The sequence below is a fragment of the Barbatula barbatula genome (assembly GCF_947034865.1).
Source record: "Barbatula barbatula genome assembly, chromosome: 22".
NCBI classification, from domain to species: domain Eukaryota; kingdom Metazoa; phylum Chordata; class Actinopteri; order Cypriniformes; family Nemacheilidae; genus Barbatula; species Barbatula barbatula.
Window position 1 is genome coordinate 5,185,589 of NC_136785.1, and position 16,377 is coordinate 5,201,965.

The window sequence follows — 16,377 nt, forward strand, 5'->3', positions numbered from 1 at the left end:
CTCGGATATATTGCTTGTAATTTTCAATTTCTATTAGATAATACTTAATACTTACTTGTTATGGATATTTCGACTGCTAGTGGTTTTTGTCCAGTATTATGGATGATTATTCTCACATAAAACATTCTGGCAATAACACCAACACTAAATCTATAATGTTTGCATGCATCTCTTTGCAACAAATGTTCGTTTGTTGGGTCGAGTTTGTTTGTTGTGTTTAGAATGAAGATGATGATGTTTTTCTCCGTAACCATTTACAAAGTGTGTAAATGTACAGTATGTCAAGGCTCAAATAATACAAATTTAAACATGGCGGATGGGAGAAGGATTTCTGCAGTGACAGATGCTTTGTTTTTTTTCTAGAACAGTTTAATTGTCATGTCTTGTCGTTAAATTAGTACATATTTACACACAGAATATGAATAGTCATTTGAAGCAATATTCTATGTATAATACACAGCTAAAATAGCATGTGTTTCACCAACAATCCAGAAATATTGAAAACTTTTACCATGTAATGTTCACAAGACACACGCAAGCATGAATCTGGCATCCTTGATTCTTTCTGACAAAGCACCTGAACACAACGAACCAGTTCACAATCATGACTTCAGAATTATCACATTTCTGAGAGCACGTAAGGGCAGCTCTTATCCTTATATACTGTATACGTTCCATTCAAAGGGCATTAAAGTGCACTAAACGGGATTCAAATCCCACAATCACGGGTAAACAGCCCTTCACACTTCTGTAGTAAGGTTTTGTTTGTGTGTGAAGACGCTGTAGAGTCTACAGTGTAGACAGTTGTGTAGAGCAAGTTCGTGTTCTTAAATGAAATACATTTCAGATGATTGCTCGTGTACACACGTTTGAATCAGGTGTTAAACAAGATAGGGATTCAATATATGAAGAGCAGGGTGTCTTGAGGACCGGGATTAATAAACCCCTGCTTTAAAGTTTAGAACCTTCTTTCTTTAGACACCAAATCAAATGCTTTCTTATTTGCTTTTAGTTTTGCTCTTACAATCTGGCTAAAGCACACAGTCTAACTGGTTTTTAAGAGTTTTGTGTCTAGTTTATCCACCCATATTTTATTCATTGCTGATAACAAAAGGCACAAGTCCTGAGATCTCTTTATTTTCGAAGTCATTGTAAGTGATATTCACACCCACATTTTTTTCAAGTTGGCAGAAGTCTAACAACATAGACTTAGAAACTGGCGAGATTTAAAGGTTTAGATCCTGAAGTTAAGACACTGCAAAGATTTTTACTTGAACATTTACAATTGTTCCTTTTTGAAACGGGGAACAATATTTCTTCACAGCCATGTTTCCACTGGTTCTCTTCTCAGGTACATTTTTCCACCATAACCATGTATGTGAATATGCAATATTTGAATACTGAGACCTCTAGAAAATACATTTCAAGTAATTTTCTTCAGCTATTTCACATTGTATTATAAATTTCACCAATTGAAAATAATGTTCTTTAAAAGAATATTTTTTGTATTTGGTATGGCTTCATTTGTCAGCATCAGGCGTTGGCATGGACAAGATTTTTTGATCTCTGTTATTGAAACATCATTTCAATATGTTTTTATGTTTTTTTTCTTTACAAAAAAATCAAGTTTTCTTCGTTTGTCAATGCCATAAATTAGCTATTAAGTAGACAAAAATGTTTTTAAATATAGAATTTTTTACAAATATATTTACTGTCAATTTTTTATGTATACCTTATTGTTACTGTGTCTTTACCTGTTCTATGTTATGCCCTGTCTAAGGTGTTAAATATGATTATGTAAATGCTCATTTCATATATCAAAATAGAAATGCTGTATTACAACTGATACACATTAGTTTATTGTTACATGGCCAACGGCTCAGTTCATGATATTTATTGGATGCTTAAATATTGTATTTCTGGTTCTAAAGTATGTGCCTATCATGTAAAAACTGGGAAATCTACTCCCGACACTGTTCACGCCTGTTTGCAAATATGCAGTCTCAAACACTGACTGAATAAATGTAACCATTGTTTTCCCAACAGGGTTCATCACCTGCACCTTGTGTGTTCCACGTCAGTATATCTTTGTGAATGAGAACAAGACATGGACAGAAGCTCAGAGCTACTGTAGAGATAAATACACTGATCTGGCCGTCATTGAAAATGAACAAGAGACGGTGCAGTTACTCAACACAGTGAATGACTATAACTCCATTGATCTGGCCTGGATTGGACTCTATGATGATCTGAACACTTGGAAATGGACTCTACAGGACAGTGATTTCTTCAGTCCGGAACAGAAACAGTTCAGAAACTGGTATAAAGAAGAGCCAGGGAATTATGGTGGACAGAATCTGTGTGTGTACATGTACAGAGATATTTGGTATACAAAAAGCTGCGATTTAAAATCGAATTTTATCTGCTATGATGGTGAGTCATTTTAATAATTTAACACAATGGAAATATTGTATTAAAATATAATGTCCCACTTATGCTTAATTCTTGCAGAAAGACAGAATGCCAGCACTAGTTATGTTTGGGTTTCTCAAATGAAAAACTGGACTGAAGCTCAGAGTTACTGCAGAAAATATCACACAGACCTTCTCAGTGTCAGAAATGAAACTGAAAACCAGAAGATCCAATATTCACTCAAGAAATACTATTCTGATTATTATGATAATTTTTATTATAATGATATTTTTTATTATTATCATCGTTATGGTCTTTGGATTGGTCTGTACAGAACTAGATCTTGGTCAGATCAGAGTAACTCTACATTCAGTAACTGGAGGTCAGGAGAGCCGAGTTATGATGGATACAGTGAACACTGCACTGCTGTGTCATACAGTGACTCTGGGAAATGGACGAATGAAATCTGTGATTTTCAGTTACCTTTTCTTTGCTACAATGGTGAGTACATGTCTGTTTAATGCCTAGGATTGTTGTAAATGGTCTAAAATGTTGGTATTTCAGGCTTCCAGACACCTCTCTTATCAGTGGCATCATCCCGTCAGTTTCACTTTATTTCTGAGTCTAAGACCTGGTCTGAAGCTCAGAAATACTGCAGACAGAATTACACTGATTTGGTCACCATTGATAACATGACAGAGATGAACAGTGTGATGAACACAGTAAATGGGAGTTACAATGGCTCAGCTTGGATTGGACAATATGATGATCTGAACAGCTGGAGATGGTCTCTGGATGATGATGATTTCTATCAGGAAGGAGAGAGAGAATTCAGAAACTGGTATCATCAACCGGACAACTATGGTGGAAATGAGCTGTGTGTTTATATGGATTATGATGGCAAATGGTTTGATTCATCATGTGACAGCAACATGCCATTTGTTTGCTTTGACGGTAAGAACAGTTCATTGGTCATGTTCGTTTCTTATATTTTCATAGTCCTTAGTATATTTGTTATATTTTATAACTTAGGAAAAAATAACACACAGAGTTACATCAAAGTTTATGACAGACAAACCTGGACAGACGCTCAGAGATACTGCAAAGAATATTACACAGATCTCGCCAATGTAAGAGACCAGACAGAGAATCAGAAGATCCTACAGAGCACAGGTGGTGGAGTCTGGATCGGTCTGTCCAGGAACAGGATTTGGTCAAATGGTCAAAGTATCAAATATCTAAACTGGAGGCCAAAAATTGCTTCCTCAGAAAAGCAACCAGATAATGGAAATAATGTTAATGGTCAGAGGAATAACCAGCACTGCACTGCTGTATCATTCAGACATTCAGGCAGATGGACAGATGAGAACTGCTTAACCCACATGCCCTTCATCTGCTACAGCAGTGAGTTTAATTAAAACATTTTTGTCATTTGCCTTTATTTCATGTCATAGGAAAAGAGAATCTAATTGGTTAAAAATGGGGGTAATAATCATAAAAGCAAAATGCTATAGATTTTTTTTAAACATTGACATTTTATTAATAGTACAGTTACAGAATGCTTACAGCTACAGTGTTAAATGATTTACAGATTAAAACATTTCTTACACAGAAATCACAACAAATACGATTTTACGGTATCAATAAGAATAGGAATTACCATGTAAATATATTGATTTTGTTTTGGCAAATGAAAGAGACACATCATTTTGTTTAGCCACAATTTGTTTTATTTTGAGTTATGTGTTAGTAAGCTATATTACCAATTTTGTTCTTGGATTTGGTCCATACAGTATGTTTTTCATGGCGTTTAACACTTTTAATTTACAGGAACCTGCACACAATCTTCATGCAGTCCCCGCCAGTATCACTTTATATCAGTGAATAAGACCTGGTCTGAAGCTGAGACATACTGCAGACAGAATTACACTGATCTGGCCACCATTGATGACATGACAGAGATGAACAGACTTATTAAAACAGTACATGGGATTTACTACGGTTCTGCCTGGATTGGACTGTATGATGATCTGAAAAGCTGGAGATGGTCTCTGGGAAATACAGAGTTAGGAAGAGGTTTTGAAAGCTGGTATGTCCAGCAACCAAGAAACTGGTATGGACAGAGCCTCTGTGTGTCCATGTCATCTAACAGCGGAATTTGGAGTGAACAGTTTTGCTCTAGTTCTAATTTCTTTGTTTGCTATGATGGTCAGAACTGCTACTGGACTTTCAAACAATTAAAACACAATATTTAAGATACAATGACATATTACATATTATATTTCAATTGTTTCCCACAGGAAGACAGAATGCCAGCACTAGTTATGTTATAGTTGATCAATACAAAAACTGGACTGAAGCTCAGAGATACTGCAGAGAACATCTCACAGATCTAGTCAGCATCAGGAATGAGACTGAGAATGAGAGGATCCTTTATTTATTCCAAAATTATGGTGATGTTTGGATCGGTCTGTACAGAACTAGATCTTGGTCAGATCAGAGTAACTCTACATTCAGTAACTGGAGGTCAGGAGAGCCGAACAATGCTGGAGACAGTGAACACTGCACTTCTGTGTCATATAGTGACTCAACATGGACGGATGAGAGCTGTGAATATCAGATACCTTTCATTTGCTACAGCGGTGAGTAAACCATCTTAACCACAACAGACTGAATAAGAAAGGCCATTTCAAGTTTTGCAAAAGCACTGTAGGATACTTAAGTGAATAATTGTGAAATAGTTATACATTCTAATATTATTTACAGGGTCTTCTTTGGCATCATCCCGTCAGTATCACTTTATTTCTGAGTTTAAGACCTGGTCTGAAGCTCAGAGATACTGCAGACAGATTTACACTGATCTGGCCACTATTGATAACATGACAGAGATGAACAGTGTGATGAACACAGTTAATGGGAGTTACGATGGCTCAGCCTGGATTGGACAGTATGATGATGTCAACAGCTGGAGATGGTCACTGAAAGATGATGATTTCTATCAGGAAGGAGAGAGAGAATTCAGAAACTGGAATCATGAACCAAAGAATAACGGAGGAAATGAAATGTGTGTTTATATGTGGATAGATGGAAGCTGGTTGGATTTATCATGTGACTATTCTTTGCCATTTGTTTGCTATGAGGGTAAGACTCTCCATCTAACAATGTACATCAAATTGCTTGAAGCTTCTTTAAACAAATCTTTTAATCCTGCAGTATTCTTCAAACTGTAATTCTTCTGTTTAACATTTGTATAGATGTTTTGGATACGAATTGATTGACCAAAATGTACTTAACGTTGTTGTATTGTAGGAAGAGAGAACACCTCCCAGAGGTATATTTGGGTAAATGAGTACCAGACCTGGAGTGAAGCTCAGAGATACTGCAGACAGTTTTACACAGACCTGGCCATCGTGAGAAATGAGACAGAACATCAACAGATGCTGAACGTTACTTCTAATGGTTATCATGGGTGGATTGGTCTGTATAGAAACAGACTGTGGTCAGATCAGAGCAACTCTTCTTTCACATACTGGCTGCCCGGCACTTCATATGTTTATCCAGAACCAGATAATGGTTTATATGCCCAAGGACTTCAGGGGGCTCAACATTGTGCTTCTGTGTCTTTACAATCTCTTGGCCAGTGGACAGACGAGAGCTGTTTTGAGCGTTTGCCTTTCTTCTGTTATGAAGGTGAGATCATCCTCCTTTTCAGATCTTAAAATCCAAGCATAAACATTATACTGTTCAAAGAGAAACAAGCACGATGAACTTGGACACTGAACATAGATTAACATAAATCACACTGTTTTTGTCTAGTAAATTTTGTAAATTTGTATCTGACCATTTTTCTGTTTATTTTCCGGTGCACTTCATGATCATTCCTCCAACCAGCACATTTAGATAAACATGGTATGTCTTGTACAGATTTGTGCTCTTTTTGTACAGATTTCTTGTGTGTTTAACTTCCAAAATATAGTTTAACCTTAATGTATCTTGTCACATTGTTTGTACATAGTCTATTTGTGAGCATGTACTTTACAGTTTTGTTGTTGTTTTTCACTGATCAGTGGCTGGATTACAACTAAAATTTATGAGTGAGGAAACTCTGCCGGAGTGGAAGATTGAAGAACTGACTACAGAAGTGAGTAATAACCTGTTATCTGCTGTGATAAAAACAGCTAATATTTTGTTCACGTAATTTATTTTAATAATCTTCAATAACATCAACAACACATTGCTAAAGAGTTCAGAAATGTCTTAAAATATCATGTTTCAGCTCCATGAAGAATTTATAAGACGTGGATTTCCCAGTAACTTCACCATGCGTTTGAAAAACTATCGTAAAAGTGCTCCATGAGAGATGACAGCATTCATGAACACACATACACTTTGATGCATTTTGGTAGACACTTTTATCCGAGGCAATTCAGACTCTACATTAGATCAGGATGTGTACTCCCATCTTGCATTACTGTACATGTATCAGATTGGCCAAGATTATAATATACTATGTGCTATTTTTTTAACAAAGACAACAACATTTTAGTTTCTTTAGTTTCTTTCATTGTTGAAATTGTTTGATAATGTCTATACAGTTGTCTATAGACATAAATATCACTATCATAAATAATAATCTGCTGAAGGTCCTTATAAACTCTGTCTTTTGATGTAAATGCTTTTAACATGCTGTTTGTAATGGAGGTTAGAAAATAAATATACTGTGTGTCTTTCATTAAATGGCTCATTATTGGAGTAAGACAAAATAAATCATATTTTTTTATTTGAGATACAGTGCTGTATCAAGCACCGTCAGTACATTCTCAAAACGGTCGCTTTCTCCCTGCATCACTACTGACTTATACAAACCTCTTTCACAAAACTCTTATTACCTTGTCGGTGCAATGACACAACGTCCACCATACATAAGTTCATTAACAGAGTCATAAACAGATGCAGAAGCAGCAGAACCAGTTTGGCTTGGTTGTGACAACACTACACAGAGAAGTGAACTCTTTTTGGCATGATTTGGTACTGACATTCAATAACAACACGCATTCAATATAAAATAGATAGTAATAATATGAATGTATGCTCTGACACTCATATACAGAGTTCCCAATTGCTGTTTAAATGACCATGATTTCCATGTGAACCACAGTAAACTGGAATAAAAGCTACGACACATACTAACAATGACAATGAAATCTGTGGCAGCACATTGTTTACAAAATAAAGTGGCTCTAGTTTACAGTATATTCACAATGTGAAAGTGTTAAGTGTCTTATACAGTAGCTTTTAAAAAGGCTTTTTTTACCACAAAACAAAAATATAACACACTTTTATTTTAACAAATATGTGTTTTAAACGTAAAAATGATAATACACTTAAAGCACTTACAATCTCTATCTTATGTACTGTAAATCATCCTTTTAACAAGCTGCTGGCAATGGAGGTTGGAAATTTAAGGTTTAACTAAAATATGTTTTTTCTAATCAAATCACTTTTATTGTCAAAGCACTAGTGCCTTGCTGAGTGAAATTCTTGAGAGCGCGCTCCAGAAAGTGCAGGAACATTTGACATATAGACAGTACTATTTACATACGTACCGACTTATACAGATGGCAGTGTGAAATATACATATACTCAGTACACACAGTGTACTATTAGACATACTTACAGTTATCAAAGCACATTAAACACCATATGTACACGTTCTCAGTGGTCGACAGAAACGAAGTGAATGTAATGCGTTACTGTACTTTAGTAGTTTTTTTGTGTATCTGTACTTTACTTGAGTATTTCAATTTACATTTCAAAGTCAAATATCTTACTTTTTACTCTACTACATTTTCAAAACCAGTCGTTCCTTTTTATTTATAAGTCAGTAAAAACTTAACTGGTAAAACGAGCCATCAATCACAGTACATCACGCGCTTTGTTTTTAACTTGTTTTGCCCCTGTGTGTCGCCTTGGTAACGTTATCTACTTAGCGCGAACATACCATTCAACATCAGATTCAGTGCAACTGTCTGCAGCAGCATAACATTTTAACTGCCAATGTCTTTATAAGTTAAATCATGGAAGAAACTACCGAATCTAACTTGCCACAACACCCATGGCCTTACGCGATTTTTCTGAAATTGTTGAAAAGAAGAACGAGTCTTTCATTTTTAAGTGCCTTCTCTGAGTGAAAAGAATGAGAGAGGAGGAATACACCTGTCTCATTTATCAGGAATGAAGATGGGCTAGATAGTTGCATAACCAACAGTGTGCTTTCAAGAATTCAAGTTGGAGAAATGTCTAATTGCTTAGCGAGAATGTGCTGTAATGTGGTTCAGTGAATCCATTTAGATTAGTACATATATGTTTTTACGATCCTTTTGTTCCATTGCAAGTGTAAGTTTAATTAAAAACTTGGATTACTGTTACAAATAAATGTTAAACCGAGTCCTCAAGTCCTGTTATTTAATTTTGTTCTAAAGGAAATTGTTTGGCTTCAAAGTTTTAGGTTTATGTTCATTGGATGGTATCCAGTGGTAGCAGATAACATTGCAGATAAATACATAATAATGTATTAGTTTTATTCGACTGTTTAATACATAAACATAAACTACACCGCAACAAAAAATGTAATACATGTATTTTTTTAGGTCAAAGCTTCATGCTAGAGGGAAGACTTCTTTAAGACAAAAAATACCTATACTGGTATACAAAATGTTTGGTTATTTTGCATTGGCATGCAACTCACATATTCAGATAATGGTAACACATTATCAGCTAATCACTGAAAGTATTTTCCTGCTGGAAAAGCGTGTTACAATAGAAAGAAAAATGTATAACCTAAGATGACCTCAAGTCAGGAAGAAATGTACACGCACGCACACACTTAGCATTTCTGAACACAAACGGTTTTCTATTTCACTAGTAACTTTCAAATTTCATATTCTTTTCAAGAGACTTTATTGTATTATCATGTTTATTGTGCCACTATCTATTAAATAGATTCTCATTGTTAAACGATGCCCATTCCTATAAACTACTACTAGAATGTTTCATTTTTTTTTCAATTGTTTTATTGTTCTCGTGTTAAATAGTTCAAATGACACCATGCTATTGTATGGCACCATGCCTACAACGCACTCCAACCATAAGCAAAAGAGTGTAACAAAAACAAAATGGAGAGCAAGTGCATGTCGCATTTGTTTTTTTAATGCTTGTTTGTGTTTTGTATGATATATAGTCTCTTAACGGTTGCATGCATTTTTCTAGCAAAGCGATATTCTACAGAATAGAAAGGTGAATGATTAGAAGCGGTGCACATTTTTTATGAGATTTCGATTTTTTAGATTTAATAATTTCAAGCGATTTAACTTTTAAAAACTATAAATTACTGGAGTTATTAAATAAGATCTAAACAAAATAGTATGGGTAAAGCAAAAGCAATGTTAGTACTTATAGAACATATACACTACCCTTGAAGACACTTAAGGTCATGGATAAAAAATATTTTTTTAATACTCCTGTAAGATTTTTTATATACACCATCCTATAATGTTGATTTGTTCTTTTTGTTTCTGATAATGAATATCAAATTAAAGAAATGTGCTGATCAAAACTTCATCGGTCAAACGATAAGATGTTGAAATCATTCTATTCATAAAGAGAATTAAAATAAGGGTTGGGAACAAAGTTCAGCCCATTCTCAAACTATTTGATAAACGGAACTATGTGATTAAACAGGATTTGTGATGCCAGGATTTACCGTAAACAGTCCTCCCACATTTTGGCTTTATAAAACAAGGTGGTATGAATAAAGTCTAAACCTTAACCAGCAAACAGGAGCAGAGACAAGCCTTCAAATCCAAAGGTAAACTTATCGTCACGTTTTATTCTAGCAATTAAAACTTTGAAAATAGAAGCGTATATTAAAAATGTTATTCTGTTATTCCAACAGCTATGTTACCACTGCTTCTTTTATCAGGTAAGCCCTAAATTTGAATTAAATCTCAAAGCTGATTTTACAATTATTTATATCATATAAAAATACAACTAAACAAACATTTCATTTTGTTCCTTAACTGTCCCTAAAACAGGTTTTATCACCTTCTCCTTGTGTGTTCCACGTCAGTATATCTTTGTGAATGAGTACAAGACATGGACAGAAGCTCAGAGCTACTGTAGAGGTAAATACACTGATCTGGTGACCACTGAAAATGAACAAGAGACGGAGCAGTTACTCAACACAGTGAATGACTATAACTCCATTGATCTGGCCTGGATTGGACTCTATGATGATCTGAACACTTGGAAATGGACTCTACAGGACAGTGATTTCTTCAGTCCGGAACAGAAACAGTTCAGAAACTGGTATAAACAAGAGCCAGTGAACTATGGAGGACAGAATCTGTGTGTGTACATGCAAACATACCATGGGATTTGGAATACAGTAAATTGCTACTACACACTTCCTTTCGTCTGCTATGATGGTGAGCAGTTTTAATAATAAAGCAAAATGAAAAAATAAGAGACACATTTCTATGAAATAACCAACCTCTTTCTACTTAATGCTTTCAGGAAGTCAAAATGCAAGTGCTAGTTATGTTGTAGTTTATGAAAACAAAAACTGGAATGAAGCTCAGAGATACTGCAGAGAACATCACACAGACCTTGTCAGTGTCAGAAATGAAGCTGAAAACCTGAAGATCCGATATTTACTCAAGAATTACTATTACTGGAATGTCTGGATTGGTCTGTACAGAAGTAGATCTTGGTCAGATCAGAGTAACTCTACATTCAGTAACTGGAAGATAGGAGAGCCGAATAATGCTGGAAACTGTACAGCTATGTCATTCAATGACTCAATGTGGACAGATGAAAACTGTGATTATCAGTTACCTTTTATTTGCTACAGTGGTGAGTACATTTGTGTTTTACTGCCAGAATTTTCTTAAATTATGGAATGTTACATTTCGACATGTTCTCCACAGTATCCCCTTTGGCATCATCCCGTCAGTATCAATTTATATCAATGAATAAGACCTGGTCTGAAGCTCAGAGATACTGCAGACAGAATTACACTGATCTGGCAACCATTGATGACATGAGAGAGATAAACAGTGTGATGAACACAGTTAATGGGAGTTACAATGGATCAGCCTGGATTGGACAGTATGGTGATCTGAACAGCTGGAGATGGTCACTGGATGATGATGATTTCTATCAGGAAGGAGAGAGAGAATTCAGAAACTGGTATCATGAACCGGACAACAATGGTGGAAATGAGCTGTGTGTTTATATGAATTATGAAGGCAAATGGTTTGATTCATCATGTGACAACAACATGCAATTTGTTTGCTATAACGGTAAGAACATTGAATTTCTCAGGTTTGCTTATAATTCAGTAAGATAATGCCTGATATTATATTTTTATAACTCAGGAAACAATATAACAAACAGTTACATCAGAATCACAGAGAGTAGAAGCTGGCCAGAAGCTCGGAGATACTGCAGACAATATTACACAGATCTCGCTAATGTGAGAGACCAGACAGAGAATCAGAAGATCCTACAGAGTACAGGTGGTGGAGTCTGGATCGGTCTGTCCAGGAACAGGATTTGGTCGAATGGTCAAACTACCAAATATCAAAACTGGAGGCCATATGTTCCACAGTCATACGGACAACCAGATAATGGAAATTATGTTTATGGTCAGAGGAATAACCAGCACTGCACTGCTGTATCATTGAGAGATTCAGGCAAATGGACAGATGAGAACTGCTTATCCAACATGCCCTTCATCTGCTACAGCAGTGAGTTTATGTTTAATACACTATATTTCATTTTTGGTTGGTATGTTTTTGCAACACAGAATTTGGAAATTTGTGACATGGTCACCAAATGTAATCTATTGATTTGTGTTCATAGACAAGAATTTCACCATTTTTTCGTGTCACCAGAACAATCTAACATTATTTAAAACGCTATATCTTTCATATGTATAAATATATATGAACGCAGTCTGATGGGAGTTCGTAGGCTACCAATTTCACAAGATGGATCTACAATCTCATGCGTACGTTTTATTACAATACCACTTTGCCCCAAAACAGTTCTTTTATGTTTTTTCTCTGGCTCCCCAGCTAGTAGAACATTTTATATTTTTACAGGATTTTTTCACAGTGTTGGACTTTCTTTGATATCAGGTCATAAATATATAAATGTATATAAACACACGGTCTGCGTATTCAAACTCGTGCTAAGTGACATGACATTTTTTTGAAATTTGTGTCCCATAACACGAACCAATAGATTCTAAATTTCTTGCCTATGCCACGAACTGACTTGAGACTGAGTTGAGTTTTGTCCTGGTGCTTAACATTTTTTACTTACAGGAAACTGCACACAATCTTCATGCAGTCCCCGTCAGTATCACTTTATATCAGTGCATAAGACCTGGTCTGAAGCTGAGACATACTGCAGACAGAATTATACTGATCTGGCCACCATTGATGACATGACAGAGATGAACAGACTTATTAAAACAGTACAAGGGAGTTACAATGATGGTTCTGCCTGGATTGGACTGTATGATGATCTGAAAAGCTGGAGATGGTCTCTGGGAAACACAGAGTTGGGAAGAGGTTTTGAAAGCTGGTATGTCCAGCAACCAACAAACTATTATGGACATAGTCTATGTGTGTCCCTGTCATCTTACAGCAGAATTTGGAATGAACAGTATTGCTCCAGTTCACTTCCCTTTGTTTGTTATGATGGTGAGAAACGTTATTGGTATTTTAAATAGTCATAACAACATATTTATGATACATATTTACTATGAGACATTTAACATACTGTAATTGTCTCCCACAGGAAGACAGAATGCCAGTGCAAGTCTTGTGTTTGTTTACAATTACTTAAACTGGACTGAAGCTCAGAGATACTGCAGAGAACATCACACAGATCTAGTCAGCATCAGGAATGAGACTGAGAATGAGAGGATCCTTTATTTGATCCAATATTATGGTGATGTTTGGATTGGTCTGTACAGAACTAGATCTTGGTCAGATCAGAGTAACTCTACATTCAGTAACTGGAGATCAGGAGAACCGAGTTATAATGGATACAGTGAACACTGCACTTCTGTGTCATTCAGTGATGCTGGGAAATGGACGAATGAATACTGCAATAATGCTTTACCCTTTCTTTGCTATAACCGTGAGTAAACCATCCAGACCACAGACTAAAAATGTAGGCCATGCCGTTTGAAGATTAACAGATTTGTGAAAGTACTGAAAAGTAATTAGGTGAATAATTGATAAATATTTATAGATTCTAATACTGTTTCACAGGATCATCTTTGGCATCATCCCGTCAGTATCACTTCATATCTGAGAATAAGACCTGGTCTGAAGCTCAGAGATACTGCAGACAGAATTACACTGATCTGGCCACCATTGATGACATGACAGAGATAAACAGTGTGATGAACACAGTTAATGGGAGTTACAATGGATCAGCCTGGATTGGACTGTATGATGATCTGAACAGCTGGAGATGGTCACTGGATAATGATGATTTCTATCAGGAAGGAGAGAGAGGATTCAGAAACTGGTATCATGAACCAAACAACAACGGAGGAAATGAAATGTGTGTTTATATGTTGACAGATGGAAGCTGGTTTGATTCATCATGTGACAATTATATGCCATTTTTTTGCTATGATGGTAAGACACTCCATCTAAAAATGTACATCAAATAGTTTGAAGCTTCTTTAAACAAATCTCTTAATCCTGCATTATTCTTCAAACTGTTTTGCATTTTTATTGATGTTTTGGATACGAATTGATTTACCAAAATGTCCTTAACGTTGTTGTATTTTAGAAAGAGAAAACACCTCCCAGAGGTATATTTGGGTAAATCAGCACCAGACCTGGAGTGAAGCTCAGAGATACTGCAGACAGTTTTACACAGACCTGGCCATCGTGAGAAATGAGACAGAACATCAACAGATGCTGATAACTTATGGTTATTATGGGTGGATTGGTCTGTATAGAAACAGACTGTGGGCAGATGAGAGCAACTCTTCTTTCACATACTGGCTGCCCGGCACTTCATATTTTTATCAACAACCAGATAATGGTTTAAATGTCCCAGGACTTCAGGGAGCTCAACACTGTACCGCAGTGTCTTTACAACATTTTGGCCAGTGGACAGATGAGAGCTGTTTTGAGCGTTTGCCTTTCTTTTGTTATGGAGGTGAGATCATCCTCCATTTCAGATCTTAAAAGAAAAGCTTTAACTTCACACTGTTAACATAGAGGAGCAAGCAGGTTGAAATCAATTGACTCTAGAGTCATTTAAATGGTTTTGTCCAGTAAATTATATGTTATCACATTAACTTTGTCTTCTGTTTATTCTCTGGTCAACACGGGGATCATTCTATTAACCATCACTTGCAGATAACTATGGTATGTTTAGTGCTTTTTCATTTTCCAAAGTGTGTTTAATAATGCAAACAGACTTCTGTTTTTCATAATATTTTATGCAAACGTATATATTAAATTTACACTTTTTATGATTTTTACTGATCAGTGGTGGGACTCAGACTGCAAGTAACAAGTGGAGAAAATCTGTCAAAGTCTCGGATCGAAGAATTTGTGATTATAAAAGTGAGTAACTACCTATCTTTTCTCACAGATAATAAATAATATTTAATACAGATAATCAATTATTTCAATAATCTATTTGGAAAGAGTCTAGAAATATCTTTAAATATTATGTTTCAGCTCCAGGAAGAATTTAAAAGACGCGGACTTCCCAGTAACTACACCATGAGTCTGAGAAGCTTTCGTGAAATCGCTCCATGAGAGATGACAGCACACACGCACGCATACATAACTGCATTTCTTATCTAACCATCACTGCACTTATGATTTAGTTTTAGACAAACATAGGAACGTTTTTTTTATTATTATTATTATGTTTAATTATATCAAATTTTATAACGGTAAGAATTAAAGTGATCAAAAACCTATACATTTAAGTATAAATGGAATATCTGATTTAATCTCATTTCTAATCCAAATCTAATAAACTGTATGCTAATCCAAATCTAATAAACTGTATGCATGTTATTGTATCATTTGTTGTATGTATGCAAATCTACACGGCATACTGTATCCCAAATACATTGCCATGCATCTTCAATTAAACGACTACTTCAGTTTGCCACAACCTCAGTACATTCTAAGCATTGCTCTCTGTGACATTCCAGACTGGGACATTCCAGGAGGTTTCTCAAACCTTACTCGAAAATATCAAGTCATTTGTAGGTCACACATTTTTTTACTCAAGAACACTAACAGACATACAAGGAAATATAAAATTACATTTTACCGGCATTCAGTGCCTGCAGATCCAGTTTTCAAATGGGGGCTGTGACATCCCTACACAGATATGAATTCATGCTGTCGTTATTAGGTTGCATAGTGATTTACTAAGATACCAAAACATATCTGATTTACATTTGCATTAAGGCTGTTCTAAAACGAAGGCAACTGAGGCAATCCTAGAATGCAGTGCAGCAAACTTTGTGGAAAATCTGTGGGTAATGCAGGATAAATACTGATAAATATAATGCAAAGGAATAATTTACCCAAAAATGATAATTCTGTTATTATTTACTCTTGTCATTTCAATCCTGGAAAGTTTTCTTTCTTCTGTACACACACACAAACTGTATACACACACAAACACACAATCAGTCAACATCAGTGTTGTGCTAGTTACTAAGAAATAGTAACTAGTTACCGTTACTAGTTACTTCACTGAAAAAGTAACTCAATTACTTTGTTGATTACTTACACCAAAAAGTAATGCGTTACTGCTAAAAGTAACTTCTTAGTTACTTTTTTAAAGAACTCTTTAATGTTTCCATTAATGCCCTTTTATGCGTAATGGTCTATA

The 16,377-nt window shown here is 35.5% G+C and overlaps 2 protein-coding genes across 2 annotated transcripts; both read left to right on the top strand.

The window, feature by feature from the left end:
- Window positions 1-2,517: 2,517 nt before the first annotated feature.
- LOC306910915 (macrophage mannose receptor 1-like) lies at window positions 2,518-8,411 on the top strand. The gene is made up of 10 exons (XM_079485828.1): window positions 2,518-2,913; window positions 2,977-3,366; window positions 3,445-3,816; window positions 4,243-4,620; window positions 4,713-5,054; window positions 5,179-5,553; window positions 5,722-6,102; window positions 6,304-6,321; window positions 6,480-6,553; window positions 6,689-8,411. The coding sequence occupies exons 1-10, from the start codon at window positions 2,553-2,555 to the stop codon at window positions 6,767-6,769; spliced, it is 2,772 nt and encodes a 923-aa protein (XP_079341954.1). The 5' UTR covers window positions 2,518-2,552; the 3' UTR covers window positions 6,770-8,411.
- A 1,828-nt stretch (window positions 8,412-10,239) lies between these two features.
- On the top strand, window positions 10,240-15,649 carry LOC306910914 (macrophage mannose receptor 1-like). Its single transcript, XM_079485827.1, has 12 exons — window positions 10,240-10,279; window positions 10,367-10,393; window positions 10,506-10,898; window positions 10,987-11,325; window positions 11,400-11,774; window positions 11,850-12,221; window positions 12,804-13,184; window positions 13,282-13,626; window positions 13,761-14,135; window positions 14,293-14,667; window positions 15,004-15,080; window positions 15,198-15,649. The coding sequence occupies exons 2-12, from the start codon at window positions 10,369-10,371 to the stop codon at window positions 15,276-15,278; spliced, it is 3,138 nt and encodes a 1,045-aa protein (XP_079341953.1). The 5' UTR covers window positions 10,240-10,279; window positions 10,367-10,368; the 3' UTR covers window positions 15,279-15,649.
- The last annotated feature ends 728 nt before the right edge of the window (window positions 15,650-16,377 follow it).